This window comes from Phyllostomus hastatus, unplaced genomic scaffold (assembly GCF_019186645.2).
Source record: "Phyllostomus hastatus isolate PE091 unplaced genomic scaffold, TTU_PhHast_1.1 phas_contig_34, whole genome shotgun sequence".
Taxonomy (NCBI): Eukaryota; Metazoa; Chordata; class Mammalia; order Chiroptera; family Phyllostomidae; genus Phyllostomus; species Phyllostomus hastatus.
In genome coordinates this window covers 32210297-32234212 of record NW_025333857.1, presented here as the reverse complement: position 1 = coordinate 32234212, position 23916 = coordinate 32210297, and the positions used below count along the sequence as shown (strand labels likewise).

Genomic DNA, 23916 nt, shown 5'->3' with positions numbered 1-23916 from the left:
AAAATTCATTAGAAAGTGGCATAACAGTTTGTTAGAAATGCTAATTTCAGTACAAATAGGACTTCTGATCAAGATGGCAGCACAGGCAGACATGGTTCACCTGTTCACAAAAGCACATCAAAATTACAACTAAAATATAGAACAACTATCACTCAGGAACATCAGAAGTCAAGCTGAATGGAAGTCTGACAACTACAAAATCGAGCTAAATGGAAGTCTGAAAACCACAAAATTAAAGAAACCATATCCATCCAGACTGGTAGGAGGGGTGCAGATGTGGAATAGGCTGGTCCAACACCCATGTGGATAAAAATTCAAGAGGGATATCTCAGGAACAAGAAGTCCCAGACCTACACCAGGCCCCCCTGCCCAGGATTCCAGTGCCAGGAAGATAAGTTCCCACAACTTCTGGTGCAAAACCCAACAGGGAGTGAGTCTGTGGAAGAAACTTCTGGAGTCCCAAGTCTCTTGGGGAACCCACACATGGACTCACCTACCCAGACTCACTCCCTCTGAGCTCCAGCACTGGGGTAGAAGCTTGAAAGACACCAGTGGTATACATGGACAAACTGAAGTGTCTGGCATCAAGGTGAGCAGGGGCCATTGTCCCTTTGCTAAATTCTACCCTCACAGAGCCAGTAAGCTGGTGCCATATCTGATACTCCATCAAACTGACTAACATTGTTTGACCTGCCTTGGAGATCCCCAGAGGCTCTGCCCCACCCAATTTATGGGCCTGCCCAAGCTGCTTTTTCATAAGAATGGCTTGTCCTGGCTCCTAAATCCTGTCAAACAAGCAACAGCTGGCTTCAGTGAGCCCTAGCAGCAGCCAGGTTAGAGTCATGGCTTGGCTTCACCTGGGAATCTTCCAAGCCCAGCATAGGTAGCAGCCATCTCAGATTGCTTTACAGCTCAGGCAGGGTGCTCCAGACAGGGGGCTGACCTTGCCCTGCACCACCTGGGAAATCCCAGTGCCAGTGCACCCAGTGGATAGCTACAGACCATGTCAGAGCACCAGCACCCTGCCACTGCACAGCTGATACTCCACGGACATCGGAGGTTGGTGGTTAGTGGTCACAATCAGTCCATGCAGCTGACTGGCCTGGGTAAATCTCTCCCATTGATCTGCCAAGAGCAACCAAGGCTCAACTACAAGAGGAGGGTGTACCCAACCCACACAAAGAGCACACCTCAAGTACCCAGCTTGGATGATAGTGCAGGCTGTGCTACTGGACCCTCTAGGACACCTACTATATTAGACCACTCTACCAAGACATGGAGTCAAAGCAGCTCTACCTAATACATAGAAACAAACACAGGGAGGCTGCCAAAATGAGGAGACAAAGAAACATGGTCCAAATAAAACAACACATCACAACTCCAGGGAAAAAGCTAAACAAAATGGATATGCCAACCTAACAGATGCAGAGTTCAAAACACTATTTATAAGGATGCTCAAGGAACTTAATGAGGACTCAGCAGCATAAAAAAGATCCAGTCAGAAACGGAGGATACTCTTATTGAAATAAAGAACAATTTACAGGGAAACAACAGTAGAGTGGATGAAGCCAAGAATCAAATCAATGATTTGAAACATAAGGAAGCAAAAAATAACCACACAGAACAAAAAGAGGAAAAAAGATTCCAAAAACATAAGGATAGTATAAACAATCTCTGGGACAACTTCAAGCGTTCCGACATTCACATCATAGGGGTACCAGAAGGAGAAGAGAAAGAGCAAGAAAAGAGAAATCTATTTTTAAAAAAGTAATGAAAGAAAACTTCCCTAATTTGGTGGAGGAAATAGACATATAAGTCCAGGAAGCACAGAGAGTCCAAATTATGATGGATGCAAAGAATCCCACCAAGTCTCATCATAAGATTAAAGATAAAGAGAGACCCTTAAAAGCAGCAAGAGAAAAGAAGTTAGTTACCAGATGGTTGACAGATGGGAAGGGGGAGGGGGAGAATGGGTGAAGAGATGAGGGGATTAAGAAGTACAAATAGGTAGTTCCAGAATAGCCATGGGGATGTAAAGTACAGTATAGGAAATGGAGTAGCCAAAGAACTTATATGCATGACCCATGGACATGAACAATGGTAGGGAGATTGACTGAAGGAGTAGAGGGCACTGAGCAGAGGGGCACAAGGGGGAAAAATCAGTACAACTGTAATAGCATAATAAAAATATAATTTTAAAAAAACTTTTAAAAGAAATGCCAATTTTTCCCAGAAGATGGGTATGAATTTCAGCCTTTAAAAGGACTGTGTCCCAATGAGAGAGAAACATCAGTGTGTGACAGAAAAATCAATTTGTTGCCTCCCATAAGCACCCCACCAGGGATGGAGCTAGTAACATTTCAGTTACAGGATGATGCTCCAACCAAAATGAGCTATTGCTCTTGGCCCAGCCAGGGCCAAGACGGTTGGTTTTTGGTTCTTGGTTTTTAATACAGATATTCCAACTTCTACTTTCCCTCAACTCCAGTTTTCCCAACCTGCAGCCCTATTTTTAAAGTAAAAATAGAAATTTAATCATGCTATACCTAATCACTAGGAAAAACTCCATTGTTCTTGGACAGAAGTCAAAAGCCTTAAATGGCCCATTATGTTATTCAGGCTTGACCCTCTCTCATCACTCTTACAGTAGTGCTCTGGTCTGCAATCACATTAGTTTTCTCTTGTTTTTTGAGAACCAAAGTACTTCCTTGTCTTTTAAAAGCAAGTACTTCTTTTTTTAACATTTTCATTTATTTTTTTATTATTGTTCAAATACACTTGTCTCCATTTCCCCCGCCACAAATCCTCACCTCCCACCCCTTGATTCTACTTCTTAAAAGCTATTTCCTCTGAGCCCTGGCTGGTGTAGCTTAGTGGATTGAGCATGCGCTGTGAACCAAAGTGTCGCTAGTTCCATTCCCATTCAGGGCACATGCCTGGGTTGCAGGCCAGGTCCCCAGTGGGGGCCATGTGAGAGGCAACCACACATTGATGTTTCTCTCCCTCTCTTTCTCCCTCCCTTCCCCTTTCTCTAAAAATAAATAAAATCCTTTAATAAAATAAAAATTACAATTAAAAAAGCTATTTCCTCTGCCTGAAATTCTCTTTTCCCCACCCTTCTCCTGACCAACTTCTCACCATCCCCTATAGTTCAGCTTAAAGTTACTTCCTCAGGACCTTCCCTGATCCTTCAATATAAATAATAAATTTGAATCTCCCCTTATTGTTTCTTTTAACTCTCAGTATCTCTCACTGACAACACTCATAGATTTTTTCTTATTAATATTTCAAATTTATTTTAAAATTTATATTCACTGAAATTCACAAATGCATGGTCTTATAACCACCACCACAAACAAGATACAGGACAGTTTGATCATCCTCGAAAATGTCCTCATGCTGTTTTTTTGTAGTCAGTCTGTCCCTTTCTCCTCAACCCCTGGCAACCACAACAGTTTTGCCTTTTCCAGAAAGTTATTTAAATGTCACTTAAAAATAGTATGGTATTGGCATAAAAATGGCATATAGATCAATGGAAGGGAATAGAGGGTCCAGAAATAAATCCACACATATATGGCCAATTAATTTACAACACAGAAGCCAAAAACATACAATGGGAAAAGGACAATCTTCTCAATAAATAGTGTTGGGAAAATTCAAGTCACATGCAAAGGAATGAAACCAGACCACAGTTTTACACTATACAAAAAACATAAAGGTAGAACCTGAAACCATAGAGTTGCTAGGAGGAAACAAGTGGTAAGGTCCTTGACATAGACTTGGCAATATTTTTTTAATCTGACACCAAAAGCACAAGCAACAGAAGCAAAAATAAACAGGGACTACATCAAACCCAAAATCTTCGGTTGGATGAAAGAAACCATCAACAAAAATCAGCAGCCTACCAAATGAGAGAAAATATTTGCAAATCAAATACCTAATAAAGAGTTACTATCCAAAAAAAAACCCAGACAACTCAATAGCAAAATGACAACAATAAAAAATCTAATTTAAAAATGAACAGAAGATCTGAATACACATTTTCCCAAAGCATACATACAGATGGTCAACAGGTACATGAAAAGGTGCTCTACATCATCAATCACCAATGAAACCAAATCAAAATCACAATGGTATAATCCATACCAAAAACAATTTATAGCAATGAAAAATAATGAATTACTGTGAAAGACTGACATAGGTTTTCAACATATTTTTAAACTAGAGGAGGAAATAATATGAGAGTATAATACTATTTTTGAAAAAATAAAACAAAAAGCAATATTATGCATATTTCCAAGTTACAAGTGTTTTATAAAAATGCACAGAATAGCCCTGGCCAGTGTGGCCCAGTTGGTTGGAGCACTGTCTCATTGACCAAAAGGTCACAGATTCCAGGTCAGGGCACATGTCCAGGTTGCAAGTTCAATTCCCAGTCTGGTATGTAAGAGAGGCAACTAATCAATGTAGCCCTTTTGTATTAATGTTTTTCTCTCCCTCCCTCTCTCTCTCTCTCTCCCTTTCTCCCCCTCTAAAAGTAATGAAAAAAAAAACATCTTTGGGTGAGGATTTTTAAAAATGCACAGAATAAAAAGAATACCCAGCATATTGACAATGTGGTTAAAATTGGAAAGACATTGGATTTGGTAGGGAACATGGTCAAAGATGTTAATATTCTTAGTTTTTTAATTAGCTTCAAGAAAAATGCAGTAACTTGGAACTATATATTAATTTAGAAATAAGCACATGTTTAAAAATCAAATTGCTTTCTGAATGTACAAAGTTCTGCTGTAAAGATATATATTTTCATGAAAGAAGGAGCTCCTACCCTTTGTGACAGCATGGATAGAACTGGAAAGCATTATGCTAAGTGAAATAAGCCAGGCAGTGAAAGACAAGTACCATATGATCTCACCTTTAACAGGAACCTAAACAACAAAACAAACAAACAAGCAAAATATAACCAAAGACACTGCAATTGAGAATAGGCTGATGGTGACCAGAGGGCAGAGGGGAGGGAATTTCAGGGGAAAAGAGTGAAGGGTTTGCAGGAACAAATATAAAGGACACATGGACACTAACAAGGGGTGGAAACAGGAGGGAGGTGGGGAGGGCTGGGGAGTTGGGCTTGGGTGGGGGGTAAAGGCAGACAACTGTACTTGAACAATTAAAAATAATTAATTTTAAAATGATATATTTTTAATAATCAAGACTGAATACTTTATACAATGAACGGAGAGTATGCCCACATGGCTATGTACATGTGAATTAATCAATCTGTAGCATAGTGAATATAGAAATCTTTAGCCTCATTTACAGTTAATCAGTCTAACTGCTGATTGGCTTAGCCTATGATGTTAATTTCATGAGTGAGGCACTTAAGTTCCATGTAGATCAGAGTGTTCAAATGAAAAAACTGCCTGTTTACTTGGGCAAGTTTTACTGTTTAAACCGTTTGGAATCTGGTCAATCAGAGACTTGCCTTATTGGTTTCAGTTATAACAGACTTCATTACATCAGGAGTTTTACTTGTTGCTATCCTTTAAACAACTTCAGACCTAGAAAATTCCCACAATACCTCATGATAAAGGCAAGTAAGTCATGAATAACTTAAGTGTTACATTTTAACCAATCTGAAAATGTCTTTCTCTTAATTTTGATAAGTATTAATTACTGTTAACTATCATAGAATACTTTTCCTTATAAATGCAATCATTTGCAATGAAAGCATTAGTTTATAAAGAAGCATAAATAAATACTTGCCTTTTGGCAAATAATTAAAAGGAATTTTAAAGTATATCAATCTAGAAATATCATCTGTCTCAGTTCATATTTTTGCATCAAACAATTACCATTCAGGGAAAGAAGGGAGACAAGGGTATCTGATAAGGAGAAGACACCTAAACTTAAAATTTTCATTGGAATGAGAAGTTTTATGGTTAATTTTTGATAAAGACAAGTACCTTATTTTTCCTCCTTCATAGAAAAAAATTTATGTACTTTATTAATGAAATAAATGGAACTTGGCAAGTCATTTCTCTTTTTCATAATAGCTAACATAAATGTGTAACTTTTTTACTTCCCCAGGAAAGATTTAACAGTGGGATATATATTTTCTTCCATCTTTTTTTCCTAGAAACATAAGAATGAGGATTGTCTTCAGTAGTGCTTTAGTCTTATTCTGCCTCTCAAGTGGTAAGTCATTAAGAAAGCATAAATCAAAAGGAGGGAAAATTATCTAGGAAACTGCCAAATTACAATATAAGTGGCCTGTGGTCTTAAACAAGGTAATTAAGGTGCTTACAAAGAGGACCAAGTAAGGACATACATAATAACATAATACAAGCTAACAAATAAAGTCATAAAATAGAATAGCATACTTCAGACTTAATCACCTAAAGGAACTAATTTGAAGCTTTAAATTTAACTGTCAAATCAAAAATATCATGTGCTAAAAACAACACTATATTTTAAGATAACAAGAAACTAAAAGGAAGTAAATGGGATCTGAGAACAAATAAGTATTCGGGAAAAATTATAATCAGCAAGAGGCCTAAGAGTTAAGGCATCTTCTTTTGTAATAGTAAAAAAAAAAAATGTGAGAGCCAGAGTTTTAAGAAGTGTATGGATGTTGGGAGTGGAGTCAGAAGAAGGGAGGACCATCTCAGAGAGAGAAAAAGAAGACAGGGACATCAGAAGGTTTGGTAGCTCCAGTGACCTGGTGTGGTCACTGCACCTCCTAGAAGGATTCATTATGTGAACAATTGAACTAATGCACGTAAATGGATTGTCAATCGGCATAAGTTTAGTTCTTAAAGATATTTGCTGATTTATACTTGATCATGGATTAAAAATCTGTTATGCTTACAGAGAATACCAATGTGCAATTTCCAAAGTGTCTTTAGGTGAGGTTGAAACTAGGGAGAATAGTCAAGATACATTAATTCCAATTCATCAGCCAGACTATTTTTTATTAAAAGCAATCTCTTCTTACCTCCAATGTGACAGAGGGAGATAGAAAACACATTGTAAAAAATGTCTAATAAACTCTTCTTTGGCGTTATCAATGAGTAGAAGTGACTTGGCAATGGTCCTCATATATTAAAAGGTAGGAACTATGAACACTAAGACACATTTTAGCTGAATGTCAGAAGAATCTTTTAATAATCTGAGCTGTTTTTAATAGTGATGAACTCTCCATCACTAGCCAAGGCTCCCTGCAGCATTTACCATAATGGACATTCTGAATTGGGTAGAACCAGTGGTTCTCAAACACCAGTCCTGATATCTATATCTAAATAGCATCCTTTCTGCCCTGACCAGTATGGCTCAGTTGGTGAGAGTGTCACCTGGTAAACAGAATGGTCACAGGTTCAATTCCTGGTTAGGGCACATGCCTGAGTTGAAGGTTTGGTGCTCAGTCAGGAAGCATGTGAGAGGCAACCAATTGATATTTCTCTCTCACAGTGATATTTCTCTCCCTTTTTTTTCTCCCTTCTTTCCCCTCTCTCTAAAATCAATAGGCATTTCCTCAAGGAAGGATAAAAAATAATAATAGTAGTAAATAAGTAGATAAATAAATTGCATGCTTTCTGATTTTTCTGCATGTCTAAAATACAGATTCCTGGGCCCCACTTTCTATAAGTTCTAACTCGGGGTGCGGGTGCCCTCTGGAAATCTGTGTTTACTTTAACTGCTTAGGTAAATCTAATGCACAGACAAATTTGGAAACAGAACTTCTAGATAATGTCTTCCATTCTTATCTATGTTGATCAAGTTCAAAAATGTCTAGGCTATTCGTACATAAAAAAATGAATAACATTTTTGAACCACTGAATTTAAGTATTGAAGATAACCCATACATAAACATGAATCAAGCAATAAATATTCACAGAGAATTTACTAGGTGTAATGTGTTGCTTTAGATGTTAAAAAGAGGGCCTAATAGTGACTATACGGCTGAAATTAAATTTTCTGGCTAAATAACTTTGATTTGATTTAATTAGGCGCAGAGGAACTGAATACATTCTAAGCAAATTGTTTAGACCACCTGGCCTCATTTCTAATTAGTACCAGTTCAGAGTACTTCCAATTCATGAATGTAGCATATGTGAAATCAAATTTTTTAAATATTGCTTACTTTTGAAAGTTGAAAGTCACTGCTTTATTTTTGGATTTCTTTATTTCTCTTTTTCCCTTTTTTTCTCTCTCTGGTCTTCATCTCTATTTTCCCCTTATGTTTTCTCTCCAGTGCTTGCAGATATTGGAGGTGTGATTTGTAGATCATGCAACCTTTCACTCCCCTTCCATGGATGTCTTTTAGACTTTGGAACCTGCAGAACAAAACCTGGTCAGTACTGTATAAAACAGATCCACACTAGAGGTAAGTCTTGACACTAAAAAAAAAAAAAAGCTTAGTGCCCTGGCTGGTGTGGCTCAGTGGACCGAGCACTGGCCTGTGATCTGAGAGGTCAGCAGTTCAACTCCCTGTCAGGGCACATGCCTAGGTTGCAGGCTAGATCCGCAGCTGGATGTGAGAAGTAACCAATCAATGTTTCTCTCACACATCGATGTTTCTCTCTCCCTCTCTTTCTCATCCCCTTCCCCTCTCTCTAGAAGTAAATAAATAAAATTTCTAAAAAAAAAGAAAGAAAAGAAACATATGTAAAATGAGCATATTCATGGAGTATTTACTACATACCACATCCTATGTGAAGGGCTCTACGTAGATTATTTTACACCAACAAAACAAAACAATGATGTAGCTGGATTTTGTAACTATTACCACTTTTCAAACATGAGAAATTCGAGGAATAGAAACTAATGAATGTCAGAGCCAAGACTCAAATGCAAGTAGTTTGACTTCTGAGCACATACTACTTCAGTCACATCACTCACGTCCCCACAGAAAATAAATACAGAATTTGTTGGCCCTTCTAAGCACAGCTCTTTGCAACTGCATAGGTTGCATGGCCAAAAAGCCAGCCTGGTCTGCATAAATTAAAGAGCTGAATGTAAAGATCCAAATGAAGAAAACATTGGAAGAAAACACTGGAGAACATATTTTAAGCTTGAAGGAGAGGAAGCTTCCTTAACATCCAAAAGGCAAGAGTTGTAAACAAAATGGTAGATAAATTTAAATATATCAGTAGTTTTTTAAATTTCAAACTGAATAGCAAATCCAAAAGACAAGGAATAAACTGGATGAAAATATTTGAAATATAAGTAACAGAAAAAATATTACTATCTATCTGGAATAAAGAATTTCCAAAAACAATTTTTAAGTGGACCAACAATCTGAAAAAAAATTGAACTTGTTAAAGGAATTGTAAGGCAATTTTCGAAGGAGGAAATATAAATGGCCTCACCTAAAGACATAAAAAGCTGCTCAACTCATCAGTAAGTATCAAAGAAATAAATTACAGAAATGATGTATTTTTAACTCATCAGATTGGTAAAAATTATGAAAGTTTTATAATGTTGAGGTTCAGTGAGAGTGTGATAAAATGGGAACTCTCATATATTTCCAGTGACAGTTCAGATGGGCTTAGCACTTTAGACAATCTCATTAAAATTTTATTTTATTTTTAAAGATTTTATTTCTTTACTTTTGGAGAGAGGGGAAGAAAGGGAGAGAAATATCAATGTGCAAGAGATACATTGATCAGTTGCCTCTCACATGCCCTGAACCTGGGACCTGGGCTGTAACCCAGGCATATGCCCTGACTGGGGATCGAACCAGCAACCTTCTGGTTCTCAGTCTGGCACTCAATCCAATAAGCCACACCAGCCAGGGCTCATTAAAATTTTAAATGAGCACAGCCTTCTATAGAGCAATTCTATCTACTGCAGAAAAATAGCTACATGCAACACAATAAGGCATGTATCAAAATTATCAACACAGCCAACTTCATATTTAATGATAAAGTAATAGAAATGACCTTAATATTTGTCTATAGATGTTATTTAAAATTATGATACATTCCCATCATGAATTATGAGGCAGCACTTAGAATGAACTAGATCTCTTTGTTAATGTGGGAAAACTCTAAAACATTGTTGAGAAGAAAAAAAGTTGCAAAACAGGTATGTATAGTATACACTTATGAATAAAAATCTCCACAAAGCAAACCTCTAAATATTGCTACAGAATTTGAAGAGGAGAATAAAAATTAGAGGAGATCCAAGTTAGTTGGGAAAAAGGAATAGAATTCTGGGTTCATATCTGCTGGGTCGGAGGATTATAATTACTTGAGTTTTGTTCAATCTGTCTAACCTAGCTACCCTCTCTAAACCTCAAGTTCCTTATGACTAGCAACTTTGCCAGTCAGGGTCCCTTCCTTCTGAAGCAGAAAAGTGCCAAGCCCCCTTGGAGTGCCCCTCCCTTCTCCTCCTGAGTGTGGACAAACAGAACAAGTACTATTCTCCGCACACGAGAGAGAGCATGGAAGCATATATAGCACAATATTGACAGTAGTTCTTGGTGGGTTAGAGACCTAGAATGACCACAGAAATTGTGGGAAGAGCACTTTCCTAACCTGGAAGTGTTGCCATGTCACAATGATGTGAAACAAATAGAACTGGAATTTACCCTTTTGCTAGTTTTATCAACAGGGTTTCTCACCTTGGATATTGTTAACACTGGCAGGATGATTCTTTGTTATTCAGGGTTATCTTGTGTATTGGAGGATGTTTGTTTAGTACATCACTGCCCTCAACCCACTACATGCCAGTAATATCTTCCATGTTGAAACAACAAAAATGTCTCTGGATATTATCTACTGTCCTGGAGCTGGGGGAGCAAAATTACCCCTAGTGGAGAACTACTGTTTGCTCAAGACTACTGTTTGCTCAAGTTTCCAACCATCATATATTTTGCTGCTTTTGGGGAATTGCTCTTCTGCGTCCTCCCAATGGAAGCTGGGATGCTAGGGTTACAGGATACTACTGTCACTTACTGTGCATTTTTGTGTATTTTTCACATTTTCTACAGTGAGTATGCATTACTTCTATAACCAGGGACAAAATTAAGTGAAGTCAAGAACATACCTCATTTCTGAGAAACATACATCTAAATGATCCTTTTAAGGATTTCAGCTTTTTGAATAATTCATCACCTGAATTAAACTAGGAGATGATATGAGGAAGCTTTCAAATAGCTAACAATTTGAAAATTTTACATAGTCAATGACAATAGCACATCTTTTATTATCTGAGTTTGAAAGCTATTTTGATTTATAATTTCAAAGTTTCTGTATTGCAAGGTACCAACTAGAATACTTTCAGGTGGGAATTCTTAAATACAAGATGATTGTATCTTGATAAACCTAGACATTTGCTTTGCACTTTTTTGAACCTGTTGTCACTGTCCGAGGCCAGGTAGATTGCACCTCCCAAGGGTTTTCTCAGCCTCTACCTCTTTGTTTCCCTCAGGTGGAATTCACTGGTTTTCAGTTAAAGGCTGCACGGAGAGCGGCAAGGAGTGCTTCAGGCGAGTGGTGACACATCAGAACAGTCAGATTACTCACTGCTGTTATCGTCCTATGTGCAATCTCTGAGCCAGTGCCTCTTATTCAAATTACTTGACTAATCAGTCAGTCTCAAAGCTTGATCTGGTCATCAAAAGATGACAGCCACCATCCATCCACCAGCCCTCTGCAAAAACCTAGACCTTTGCCAGTTGTAAGGAGTTCTGATCTGAAACCAATTTGGTTTTCAAGTTCGACCCCACCAATTCCAGCTCATCTCAGAAACATCGTTTTCAACACCATCTCTCTCTGGTCCTCTTTCTGCTTAATTCCCCTTCCAATAATTTCAGGGCTACAAAGAGGTAAAAATGTGAGTGATTTCCTATGTCAAATTATGTACATTATCTCCAGTTTAGCAGTCTTCCTAAATATGTCCATAATCCATAATATAGTTACGAATGAAAGATATACCACAAGATACCAAATGACCAGAAAGTGTTCATTTGGTTTCCAAAGGAAACTAACTGCCCTGCTCTTTTGCGGTAATTTATGGTATGGAAGAAACTGACTTAACAGATATTGCACCACAGGAAAAATAAGCCATAAATCAGCAAACCAGACGTGAGAGAACTGACCCCAAACAGCAAAGGACTCAAAGCAGGTGCAAAGGTTGACACTTATTTCTTCCATCTGCATTAGAACTTGTCTAAATTCTGGATTTCCATACCTTAACAACTCATAAGTGTGTTGGCTTGTCTAATTTTGGCAGATGAAGCATTTCAGTTTAAGCAAAGGGCTAGGTTCCCATCCACAAGGAATTCAAAAAATTTGAACTGCACTTCACATGTTTTAACATGCCACATACTCACTATTCACAGGAAATGCCCTACTATGTTACTTCAAGATTACCTCATTTTAAAATTTGGAGTTGTTTTTCTCTGTATTTTCAGGAATTTGAAAAATTCAAATTGTAAATAATAAATCTCCATAAAACCTTTTTTTGTTGTCTTTTTCTCAGTACCAAGGATTCTCACACACAGTGGACCCTCAATAAGTAATTTTCTATAAATTTCAAAGAAAAACATGTTTTTCAAAAGCCCAAGGAAAGTAGGCATTTTCCTCCACACTCTTTTCAACTACACATCTTAGACCATTTTTCTGAGCTCACTAAGAAAAAGTTCTTCATCCTGAGATTTAAATCCATTTGCCATTATTCTGTCACTTTATGGGTCTAGCACATTGGTGAGCAGTGGTTACCTGAAATCAGTGAACTTCATGGACTTTTTCCATGAGGCTTTTACTTTTCTTGCTTTAAAATATAATCTTATCGCCCTGACTAGTACAGCTCAGTGGGTTGGGAATCAACCTGCAAACCGAAAGGTCTCCCATTTGATTCTTCATCAGGGCACATGTCTGGGTTGTGGGCCAGGTTCCTAGTTGGGGGCATGCGAGAGGTGACCAAATAATGTATCTACTGGCCATCATCAATGTTTCTTTCCCCCTTTTTCTCCCTCCCTTCCCCCCTCTCTAAAAAAATAAAATTAAGATACAAATAAATGATAAATAAGTATAAAAGTAAAATATCACTTTATTTATCCAATATCATGGGGAAAATATAACAAGATCAGATAGTCCATGACTAACTCCATAGAGCTTCCCAAACTTAATTCACAATCCCACTGGTGTAATAAAAGAATTAGGAAACAGGTGCTAGTTTATTGTGTCACTAACTAGCTGTTGATCTTGTCAAGTCAATATGATCTCTCTTCACTTTATTTTCCTCACATATAAGATGAAAAGAATTGGATCACATGATCTCACAGATCCCTTCATCCTAACAATTTATGACTCAATATCAACCAATACCTCTTTGCTGTTGTTTTCTTAAATTTAAATATAAGACTTGGTGCTAAATATAGCCCATAAAATAGGCCCTGGGAGTTACAATGAATGCTCCCCTAGCTCTTCATAAAGTAGGAAAATGAAAGGAGAAATGCAAGCAGTGACCACCACTGAAGCAGTTTATATGCCAGCTCGGTTCACCCAAAACTGGAAACAGGAAATAACCTTCAAGTCCTTGATGTGATAGGGTGAGTAATGGGCCCCCAAAGATGTTCGTGTTCTTGTGTTCTAATCCCTGCAAGTGAGATTAGGAAATTATCCTGAATTATTCCAGTGGCTCAATGTAACCACAAGAGTTTTTTCAAGAGGGAAGCAGGAACAGGTCAGACAGAGATTAGAAGATGCTAAGCAGTTGGCTTTGAAGATAGGAGAAGGGTTCACAAGCCAAGGAATGTGGAAAACCTCTAGAGGCTAAAAAAATAAAGGAAATGGGGTCTCCCTTAGAGCCTCTAGAAAAAAATACAGCTCTGCAGACACATTTTAGACTTGTGACATCCAGAATGGTAAGATAGTAGATTGGTTTTTTTCTAATTTAGATATAATTGACATATAACATTATATGAGTTTTACATGTTTGACATGATCAGTTGATATTTGTATATATTATGAAATCGTTACCACAATAAATCTAGTTAACACCCATCACTATATATAGTTACAAAAAACTTGGCTTTCTGTTAATATGGTGATTTGTTATTGCAGCCATGGGAAACAAATATAATTGATCGTGCAAGGAATGGGATGGTGCGGCATTTCCTCCACCGCCAAGGTTCACACATCCAACCCTTGATTTACAAGGGATCTGATTTCAAGAGAGGTGCCTCAGTGTCATATTGTCTTCCTTTCATTGTGCCAATTTCTCAGTCATAATTTCCCTAGAAACACACAGATGGTCTACAGACATGCAATCACATCTTATTAGTTTATACTTCCCACTCAAGCCCCTACCCATTCAAGATTTCTTTGGCTAACAAGTTTATTCTTCTCCTACCCCTTACACTTAAAGACAAAGTGGCTCCTAATTTCTATGTATAAGTTATCAGAATGAAGGGTTAATGGAACTTGCCTTGGTACTTGCCTTGATCCTCTGAATACAAGGTTGGCTTCCTGTTGATTACTTCTTTTTTTTTTTCACTGCAAATGAAATAGAAACCTATGTGGTTCATGCCCCATAATTTGTTACAGGGGTGTCCAACCTTTTGGTGTCTCTGGGCCACACTGGAAGAAGAAGAGTTGTTTTGGGCCACACATTAAATACATTGTGACATGTAATCACAAAAAAGCCTCATGTTTTAAGTAAATTTACGATTTTGTGTTGGGCCGTATTCACGGCCACCCTGGGTTGCATGTGGTCCATGGGCCACAGGTTGGACACCCCTGAATCTTAAAAGATAAATCTTCACAATCAGTAAATGGGGGTATCTGGAGGATATGGCAGAGAAGAGACTAAAATGATTCTATTAGCAAAGGAGGGATAGAACATTGCACCTGCTAGCACTCAGTTACAAAGTTTTCTGAAGTTGCAGGGAGCATACATTTTGTAACTGTTATGGCCATTGCTTCCTCCCCCACTCTACTCATGAGTTGGCTAAACCCATGTAGCCGATACAGGTAGAGTGAGAACTTCTGGTGACATACCGTGGGATCTTCGCTCCATACAAATGCCAGCCCCTAGGAGCACCACATGGGTGAGCAAGAAGGTGTGAGATGGTGCAACCCTGACTCTTTAGCATACGTTTCAAATCTCTGAAAAATGAGATTAGGAGTCCTTGAAAGAAGCACAGGAGCAAAGAAATAGAAGGAAGTAAGACGGTTGATGACTGATCCCTGAGCTTCATAAGCAACACTGAGTCTGGCCAAGGACTTTGCACAGAAAGAAATATTCAGTTAGATAACAATGGGGAAAAGTCTGGGCCCCTGAATATTGCAGGCTACATAAATAGGGAGCCGTCTTTTAAATTGATTTTCTGCAGTGAAGAACTTGATGTGCTAATACTTTTATGGCTAAAACTGCAGGCTGATGTCTGATGCTGGAGACATGGTACAACACGCACAGCTTTGAAGAGATCCAGGGCCATCTCAGCACTGCCTGCCCAGAGTAGTTCACATTTTTTCTCCCAGTAGCTGATCCATATGACTGCAAACCCTACAAGTGAAGCCATACCTACTGGTGGACACATTTTCCTACCTTGCATCTTTCCTTGATTTCTGTAAGTTACCACTGGTAAGTTATGCTGTGACCTCTTTTTGGCTGAACCTGAATTTTTTATCTTTATTATATTTTTTCCATTACCATTTAGTCCCCTTGAACCTCAAATCTTAATGCTCCAATCTATCCTTCCTATAACTTACTAGTGTGAATATATTTTCTACCTTCTTATCTCCCCACATACTGAACAAAGTTCATAGATCTGCCATCAGAAATTATTATGTAGAATGGAACTTCCAGGCAGAGCTGCAACTAGCAATTTTGGTGCCAGGGCAAGCATAAAACATGCCCTCAAATTAACTTTGTAATTCATGTCTTGGCTCACATATGGGTGTTATTGATGATAGTTACCATCTGGTAGCTTCCCCATTTTAACTAATTATTCTTGCTAACCAGGCATTAAGCTTAGTGATACTATGTGCATGTGCTGCTGAATTAATTGCACGATCACTTTTTTTTAATGGCACCCTGTGAATTTCAGAGACCTAGGGCAAAAGCACCACAGCCAGGCCAAGATACCACTCTGGTGGTGGAGAGGAAAGAGAGAGAAAGAAGAGTAGTCAATGACAGTAGAAATTGGAAGCACATTGGACCCATTAGTTCAATAATATATACTGAGCAATTCTCACTTGTCAGGTATAATGGAGGTGATGAGGATACAATAGTCAAGCATTTGTGGTGCAAGGGAAGGTTAAACAACAGTCATTATATTATTATCTCTCTTGGTTCTGGGACTGACTAGGCTCCAATAGCCAATTCCTGCTTGAGGTTTCCCCTGGAATTAGAATCAGAGGAGAGCTGGGCCTGAAATCATCCACTGGCATGTCTAGCTGGGGGCTAGAACAGGCGGGGCTCATTTGGCATCTCTCTGCGTGGCCTTTCCACATGTGTCTCTAACGTGGAAGCTTCAAGTAGCCTGACTTCTTACATGGTAACTCAGGATCCAAAGAGACAGAAGGTCAAGCAGAAGCTAGACTGACTTTTATTACTTATTTTCAAAAGTCACATATATCACTTCCACTGGACTGTTAGTCAAGATGGTCACAAAGGCCCACCCAGATTCATGGGGAAAGTATAAAGATACTGCCTCTTGATGGGGAAGTACTGAGTTTCTGGAAAAAGATGGGACCCAAAAGGTGGCTGAGGCAATTTTGGAAAGCATAATCTACCACAGGGCCCATAAACTTCACCAGCCTATCAAATGGGTCCCAAGTGTTAAAAAAAAATGAAGAACCCCCTTCAAGAACGTCATCATAACTGAAATTCACCCACATTACATCCCTCACCCTAAAATACGAATCACTTTTTCTGTTCCCTGACTTGTGATCACATCTGGCCTGTTCTCTTTTGTTCATCTTTTGTCTTTAGCGTGTTTCTTTGAAACTCGCCTTCACAAGAACTCCTACCTCCAAAACAACACACAGGCATTTCATTTTCCTGGTATAAATCTGTCAGAATCAAAGTGAGCCTGTTTGAAAGTCATCAGCGAATCCTATTTTCTACTTTTTTGAATTATATTTGCCTGAACAACTGGTCCTCCCTGCAGAAAACCCTGTTACCAAATCCTGCCTTTGGCTCTCAGGCCTTTGGGAAGCCTCACCAGTAGACAAGTGCTCCGCACACCCTTAGCCTCCTTGCCGCGCTGTCTTGAGTTCCTCTGCCATCTGGTGGCCGAAAGTGGTAACTGCACCCTGTGGTCTAGCCTAATAGCTGCCCTGCACTGTTCCTTCCTAGACCCATCAAGCCAGGATGTTCTGCTTATTTGTTATCTATTTAGGTCACAGTGTCCTGCACCAAATCATGCAGAAGCAACAGCCTTGAGTTATCAAAACGTATGCCAGTCGTCTCTGTGGCAAGTAAATGAATCAAAACCTGTAACAGTGCCTACAGAGATGGCTTGAAGTCTGACAGAGGGGGACAACGTAAAAAATACAGAATTTTTTTTTAAAAGGAGGGAAAGTAATTCTTGGGCATAGTAAATTCAATTGGCCAAGTGGATTATGTAGCTCTGAATTTCAAAAAACAAGTGAGAATTTTGTATGCATTGTTGATAACCACAGCTGGATTCTAGTCTAGATGCACAACTGACCAGGTGTGGGCAAGTTATATAACTTTTCTGATATTTGGTGTCCTTATGAACAACATCGTGATTGTAATATTTACTCTGCACAGTCGTCCTGAAAAGCAAATAGAATATCTAATGAAAAATACCTAGACCAGTGACTAGCAAGCAGGAAGTCCTCAATCACTGGTTGCTTCAATTAACATTACTATAGAGATGATTCAAAATGTCAGAATACTTTTCAAGACTAGGAAAACTCTTATTATACCCATATGCTTATGGGGAAAGATCAGTGTTAAATACTTAGATGGGGTGTAGATATTCAAGAGAACCTGAGGGAACAGTTGGGACTGGGACTTTTTATTTATGGAGAAGCCATTTAAAATCTTTTTAAGCCTTTGGCCATGGCTGGTATGGCTCAGTGAACTGAGTGCTGGCCTGTGAACCAAAAGGTTGCCGGTTTGATTCCCAGTCAGGGCACATGCCTGGGTTGTGGGTCAGGTCCCTGGTAGGGGGTACGTGAAAGGCAACCACACATTGATGTTTCTCTCCCTCTCTTTTTCCCATCCTTCCCCTCTGTTTAAAAATAAATAAATAAATAAAATATTTTTAAGCTTTTAAAAGCCTCTCCCATGGAGAATAATAACATCTCATTGTCCTGTCTCATATCCTCTAAAGGAAGAACCAGAGAGAATGAGCGCAAATGGTTTGCCAGTAATTATGCTTAAACAGAAATACCTCAAAGGAGTTTAAGTATCCTCTTTATGTTTATAATCTCGAAAGTATTATATCTGTCCTCAAACAGAATAAATTCCCAGATATAAATGACCATATGGTCCAAACTGCCACCTCCTAGGGGGAAAAGGTCTGATGTAATCAACCTGCCACCATGTAGCTGGCCAATGTCCTCCACTGTGGGTTTAATGTCATTCCCTGATACTAACATGTTGGACATTCATCGAAGCAACAGCCAGAAGCCAGAAGGTCATCCTTGGTGAGAAGCAGCTCATTCTGTTGGTCAAATGCACAGCCTCCATCCCTACCAGTATAGCTACTCTGTTTACAGGCCCATTGCTTAAGCACTGCATGGCCAGGGAGAGATATTGGCTGATATTCACTAAGTCATCTTGTCCACCTGGCTACTGCACATCTCCTCTGGAAGTGATGCTCTCTTACACTATTTCTTCTTCTAGGTGTACATGTCTCTCTAATCTTCCAATCTTGCTGGTTTCATGTCCCTGGACAACTAACCACACCATTTCCACCTGCCCTGAAGCCTGTGTTTCTGACCACTTTTCTAAGCATACAGGCTGCAGCTCTGCCTTCTGGAAGGATTTCCCCTCACTCTGTCCTTGAGGGTCAATACTGAATGATTACAAAGTGACAACTGTCCGTTTTCTTTTTCCCACAATATGCTGCTCAAACCCTCCTGTGAACCATACCCAAGAATTTCACCAGTGGATCATATGGAAGCGGTTATGAGGCCATGTGCATGAACTGAGAAAGAGGCACTGTTGCCACTCTCTAGGCTAGCTTGGGCCTGATTTTATTTTTTTGTAGATATTTTTTAAAACAATTTGGTAGAGTTTTTAAAATGGATTTTTAAAGACAGGAAGGAAGAAGAGAGAGAGAGAGAGAACACATCAGTTTGCTATTCCACCTATCTATGCATTCATTGGTTGATTCTTGCATGTGCCCTGACTGGGGATCAAAGTCACAACCTTGGTGTATCGGGACAATGGTCCAACCAACTGAGCTATCCAGCTAGGGCTAAGCTTGCTTCTAATGAACCATTTTTCATCACATAATGGATTGTGGAAGCTCCTTATGACTCCGTGATAATGACGATGCCCAGCCCACAGTGAGCAACCCCATTGTCCTTGTCACTCGGTATCCTATGATCAGGTGCTCAGTGTCTACAATGGCACAGTAGCTATCATGGGGCTTCTTTTCCTATGGTGAGTGATTTTCTGCTACAAAAGGCATAACAATGTCAAGAGCCCTATGAGTCTGGGTTGCAATTTTCCTGTTGAAGCTTATCAAAGACCAAACAGTGACCTTTCCACCGTGGATACCTCCAGCATCATTGGGTCTGCTGAGCCATTTAGCACAAACGTCAGGGCAGATTGCAATGAAACCCAAACCTGCTGTAAAGTACCTTCCTGCTCTGGTCTCCACTCAAAACTGGCTGTGTCTGTACTCCAAAGTGACACAAAAGCACTAAACCTTTTTCTTAGAGGTCAAGGGTACAAGGTGCTATAATTTGGTTTTCTCCTTAAGTGGGAAGTCCCAGCTCACCCCCAACAAATGGATGACTAATAGCTTCACCAATATGGCAGCTCCTGAATCTTTTTCATTTTATCTTTCATCCTTTGGACTACATAGGTCAAACAGAAGGTAGCAAATACATAGCCATCGTATTTGCTGCCTTCTATTCACTATATCCTATTTAACACAGTATCAATGATATAAATGAACCAGCATGCCATGCTGCAAAATGTCAAAATGATAACAGCCCTTGGAAACTATTTTATTTCAGAAATCAGGAGAGTCAACATAGCCTTGGTTCTAGTCAGTCAATGTGCATTGCTATCTTTTCCACATTAATGTGAACTTGATTACCTTTACTTACAGAACTGGAAAACAATGCCTTCCCCAGTCCAGTGGCCATATACCAAGTGTCAGATCTGTAACACTAAAGATACCACATGTAGTGCAGCAGCTATAAATGAAACCTATAGTCAACTTTCATTGCAATAATCCAACTAGTTTTTGAGAAAGCCACACCGGTGAATTGAGTAGGAGTATAACAAGGACCCTCTAAGATTTTGAGCTCAGATCTTGTATCTTAAGGTTGAGGCTCACACAGAAACTTCCCCGGTGAGTAGTTCTATTAAGGGGAGAACTGCATGAATACATGTCACATACACTTGCCGGTGAGTTGAAGAAGCCTACCTTCAGGGACCCATCTTGCCCTTTGAGTGATGGGCTTTGAGTCTAAAAACTACTCACATATGAAAACTGGGACAGAGATTATGTATAGTGGAGACTACATTAGCCTTTTGCTCACCAATTCTTAATTTTTTCTGGTTATTCAAGTTGAGCATCAGCCTGGTTGGCTACTTAACTGCCTCACCACTAAGAACACTTTCACTATAGATCCCTGAAGGTCAGGTGCTGTGCCTGACACTCCATCCTTGCTATTAAGTATGATAAGTATGTTTATCTTGTATCTGATGCTTAAGTGCTGCCACTGGCCTCTGTTATTTTGAAATCTTCCTGTCCCCACTGAAATTAGGGAGATCATTTTTGCAATAGCACCTACTATTGCAAGTCCCAGCTGATAAGGACAGCCACCACTAAGCTTTCAGTGATTCTGGTGAGCTACCCTAGTAGTGCTTTACCACTTTAATAAAAGGAGTGCCTTCTGGACCCTCTTGGAGAATAGAGTCAGCAGGTGGCTTCTCTGATCTTTTGAAATAAATCCATTCTGGCAGGCCCACCTTCCTGAGCATACCCACCCTTTCCTCCACAGGCTTTCACATCAGTCCTGGCATCTCCACTTCATTTGCTGAAAACCATCCTCATGGTCCAGCTTCAAGGAGCCATCGCAGCTGTATACTGAGACCAGCTGTATGTTTCTTTGCCAGGACTTTTAATCCCAATTCATAGGAGAATGTTCCAGTGTCATTTCACTCTCCCCTATCCAGTGTTATATCCTGCTCCTCCACCCTCTCCCCCATCTTGATACTCTCCAAATCGATGCCTGCACATCCTCCCCTGGTTCTGTAAAGTACACCTCAGCTATGCCCTGTAACTATTTTGGTGTATACCTATTTCTATCAAGCAGGTATTAAACCTCCCCTCTTGGGCTATGCTGAGGCCTGACTCTAGCAGTTGATCTGGAAATAAAGAGCTGGAGGGCAAGGATGGGAATGTCAGATCTTAAGAACAAACATTTTGCAACACGCCACCTCAGGTGAGGTGGTCTCCAGGTAATGGGAGGTTCTCTCTCCTCTAGCAAGGAGAGCTGTTTCTTCTGCCACCAGGAGTATTCCGAGGAATATAGGGAGGGATTCAAGGTTCTTAGACACATTCATGCGAATACTTCATCCTGGAGCCCTGACTTAAGGACAGGAGATGGTGAAGGCTGTGTATTCAAGAATTCTTTGTGGTCCTGCCACCTTATTAAACTTGGGGCCTGGTTTTTAGCACTGGCTGCCCTACAGCTTCAGGAAACAAATCTCTCTTTGTATGCTGCCAAGAATGTCTCTGGCTTTGACAGCTTCCCTTAAGCTAGTAATTGGCTGACTTATGTCTGTTCTTCTTTTCCTTCAAAGATTCCAAGGCAGACATCCAGCCAATTCCACTATCTTCATAATTACCGTTACCCCATACCACCCAGGTGCTGAGCTTCTGAATAACTCAATGCTTCCTCTTTCACTTACACCTCATCCCAACCCACTACACCAAGAGGCTTAGCAATTGTGCTGCTGCAGCATGCAAAGGATTAACACCACCCCACTTACTGTCAGCCGTGTCATCAGTGAGTGAGATATTTCCAGAAGCCCATTCTCATGGTCTGCTTTTTAGGGCCAGTTCTGGCATCAAATGTTCTAGTTCACATTCTCCCTAAAGCAGAATTTGAGACTAAGACTTGAGTGCAAGTTGCTTATCTGGGAAGTGATTCCAGGAAAGAGCAGTGAGGGAGCGGGAAAAGTGCATTGAGGAAGAAAGATAAGCCAATGTAACTGTGTATTGTCAAGGTCACCTCTATCTTGATTCCCTCTGGTACCTTCTCAAAGGTAGAATTGTCCAGCTGAAGGCTGGAAGGCTGGGGCATTCATTCACTGGCCCCCCTCCCGTATCAGTGGAGGACCGCCCTTGGGGCTCATGGCAACCCTATCTGTTGGCTACATAGACCATTTTAAAGCTCCATTTCAGTTCCTTTCATGGACTGGAAAAATAGGCAAAAGAGACTTTCAGTGAATTTTTAGCAAGATTAAATATAAACACCAATCTAACTAAGATTACAGTAAGTCTATATATTTAACTTTATTGTTTAAAATGTTAATTATCTTGGCACTGAGCTTTAGATTTCAAAAGATTGTCCCTGTACAAATTTCATGGTTATTAAATGTTATAGAAAAGATCCAACACAAGCACACAATAGTCACTGTGAAGAGTCCCTTTGGTGGCATTCATTAGGCCGTTTGGGGCTGCACTGGCACATCTTAGAACCAGGGCCCAGCTTGTCAGCATCCTCGCGTAGATGGCCCCTGCTCTGGTAAACGCTTCTGTGACTTACCCAAAACTTCGATTGGCCATATTTTGGCAGTGTACCAGGTTGAGCTGATTTCTCTAACCCCTGCTGAGATTCCTACTGCTATTCAGAGCTTGAAGAAACATAGTTAGTAGTGCTCAAACTGGTAGCCTCAAAGAGCTCACAGTTAAGGAAGCTCTGCTGAATGCTTTGGTGGTCACTGAGGTGTGGCTGTGGTTTTACGTTGGTGAGATCATAGGCCAGCGTGGCATCACTGGCTATAATGTTTGAAGAGCAATCTTGGTTTATTGTTTGAATGTTCTTGGACCATGAATGATCTGAATGGTATTTGAATTAAAAAAAAAGATATGTCAAGAAAACCTTTCCCTTCATCATCAAACATATACACATACACCATTACATTTAATAATATATTCGGAAGAATTGACTGTTAGAAAACAATCACAGGAAATATTTTCTTGGACAAATTATTGCCTTACCATGCCTCAGTCTCCTCACCTGCAACATTGGAATAATGACAAGCCCTTCCTCAGTGGCTTGTTATTAGGATTAAAAGCATTGCTCGTCTTAGTCCATTGACCCCTTTCTACTCACCAAACATGCCAAGCTTATTAGTATCTCAGGAACTTTTCATTGCCTTTTCCCCTGACTATAATGTTCTTTTAAAAACTGGTTTCTCTGGGTGTGTGTAAAGCATTTAGAGCAGTACCTGGCATATAGTAAGTGCTCCATAAGATTGAGCTATTGCAATATAGCTATTATCTTTTAACCCTGAAGAACTCTTAAAATCCTGAGGTCAGACTCTTCCAGAACCAGTTTTTCTAGTTGAATACCTGCTGCATACACTAGTCCAATAAGAAATGTATCCTTCTTGGATATCCCCATTCCCGGATTCTTTAATCACGTACTTAGAATATGTACAGATTAGCCCTGGTTAGTGTGGCTTAGTGGATTGAATGCCAGCCTGCAAACTGAGAGGTTGCTGGTTCGA

At 39.6% G+C, this 23916-nt stretch overlaps 1 protein-coding gene across 1 annotated transcript; it reads left to right on the top strand.

The window, feature by feature from the left end:
• Positions 1–1003: 1003 nt before the first annotated feature.
• On the top strand, positions 1004–11558 carry CUNH9orf57 (chromosome unknown C9orf57 homolog). The gene is made up of 3 exons (XM_045840503.1): positions 1004–1106; positions 8252–8383; positions 11434–11558. Exons 1-3 carry the CDS (start codon positions 1004–1006, stop codon positions 11556–11558), a joined length of 360 nt encoding a protein of 119 aa, XP_045696459.1.
• The last annotated feature ends 12358 nt before the right edge of the window (positions 11559–23916 follow it).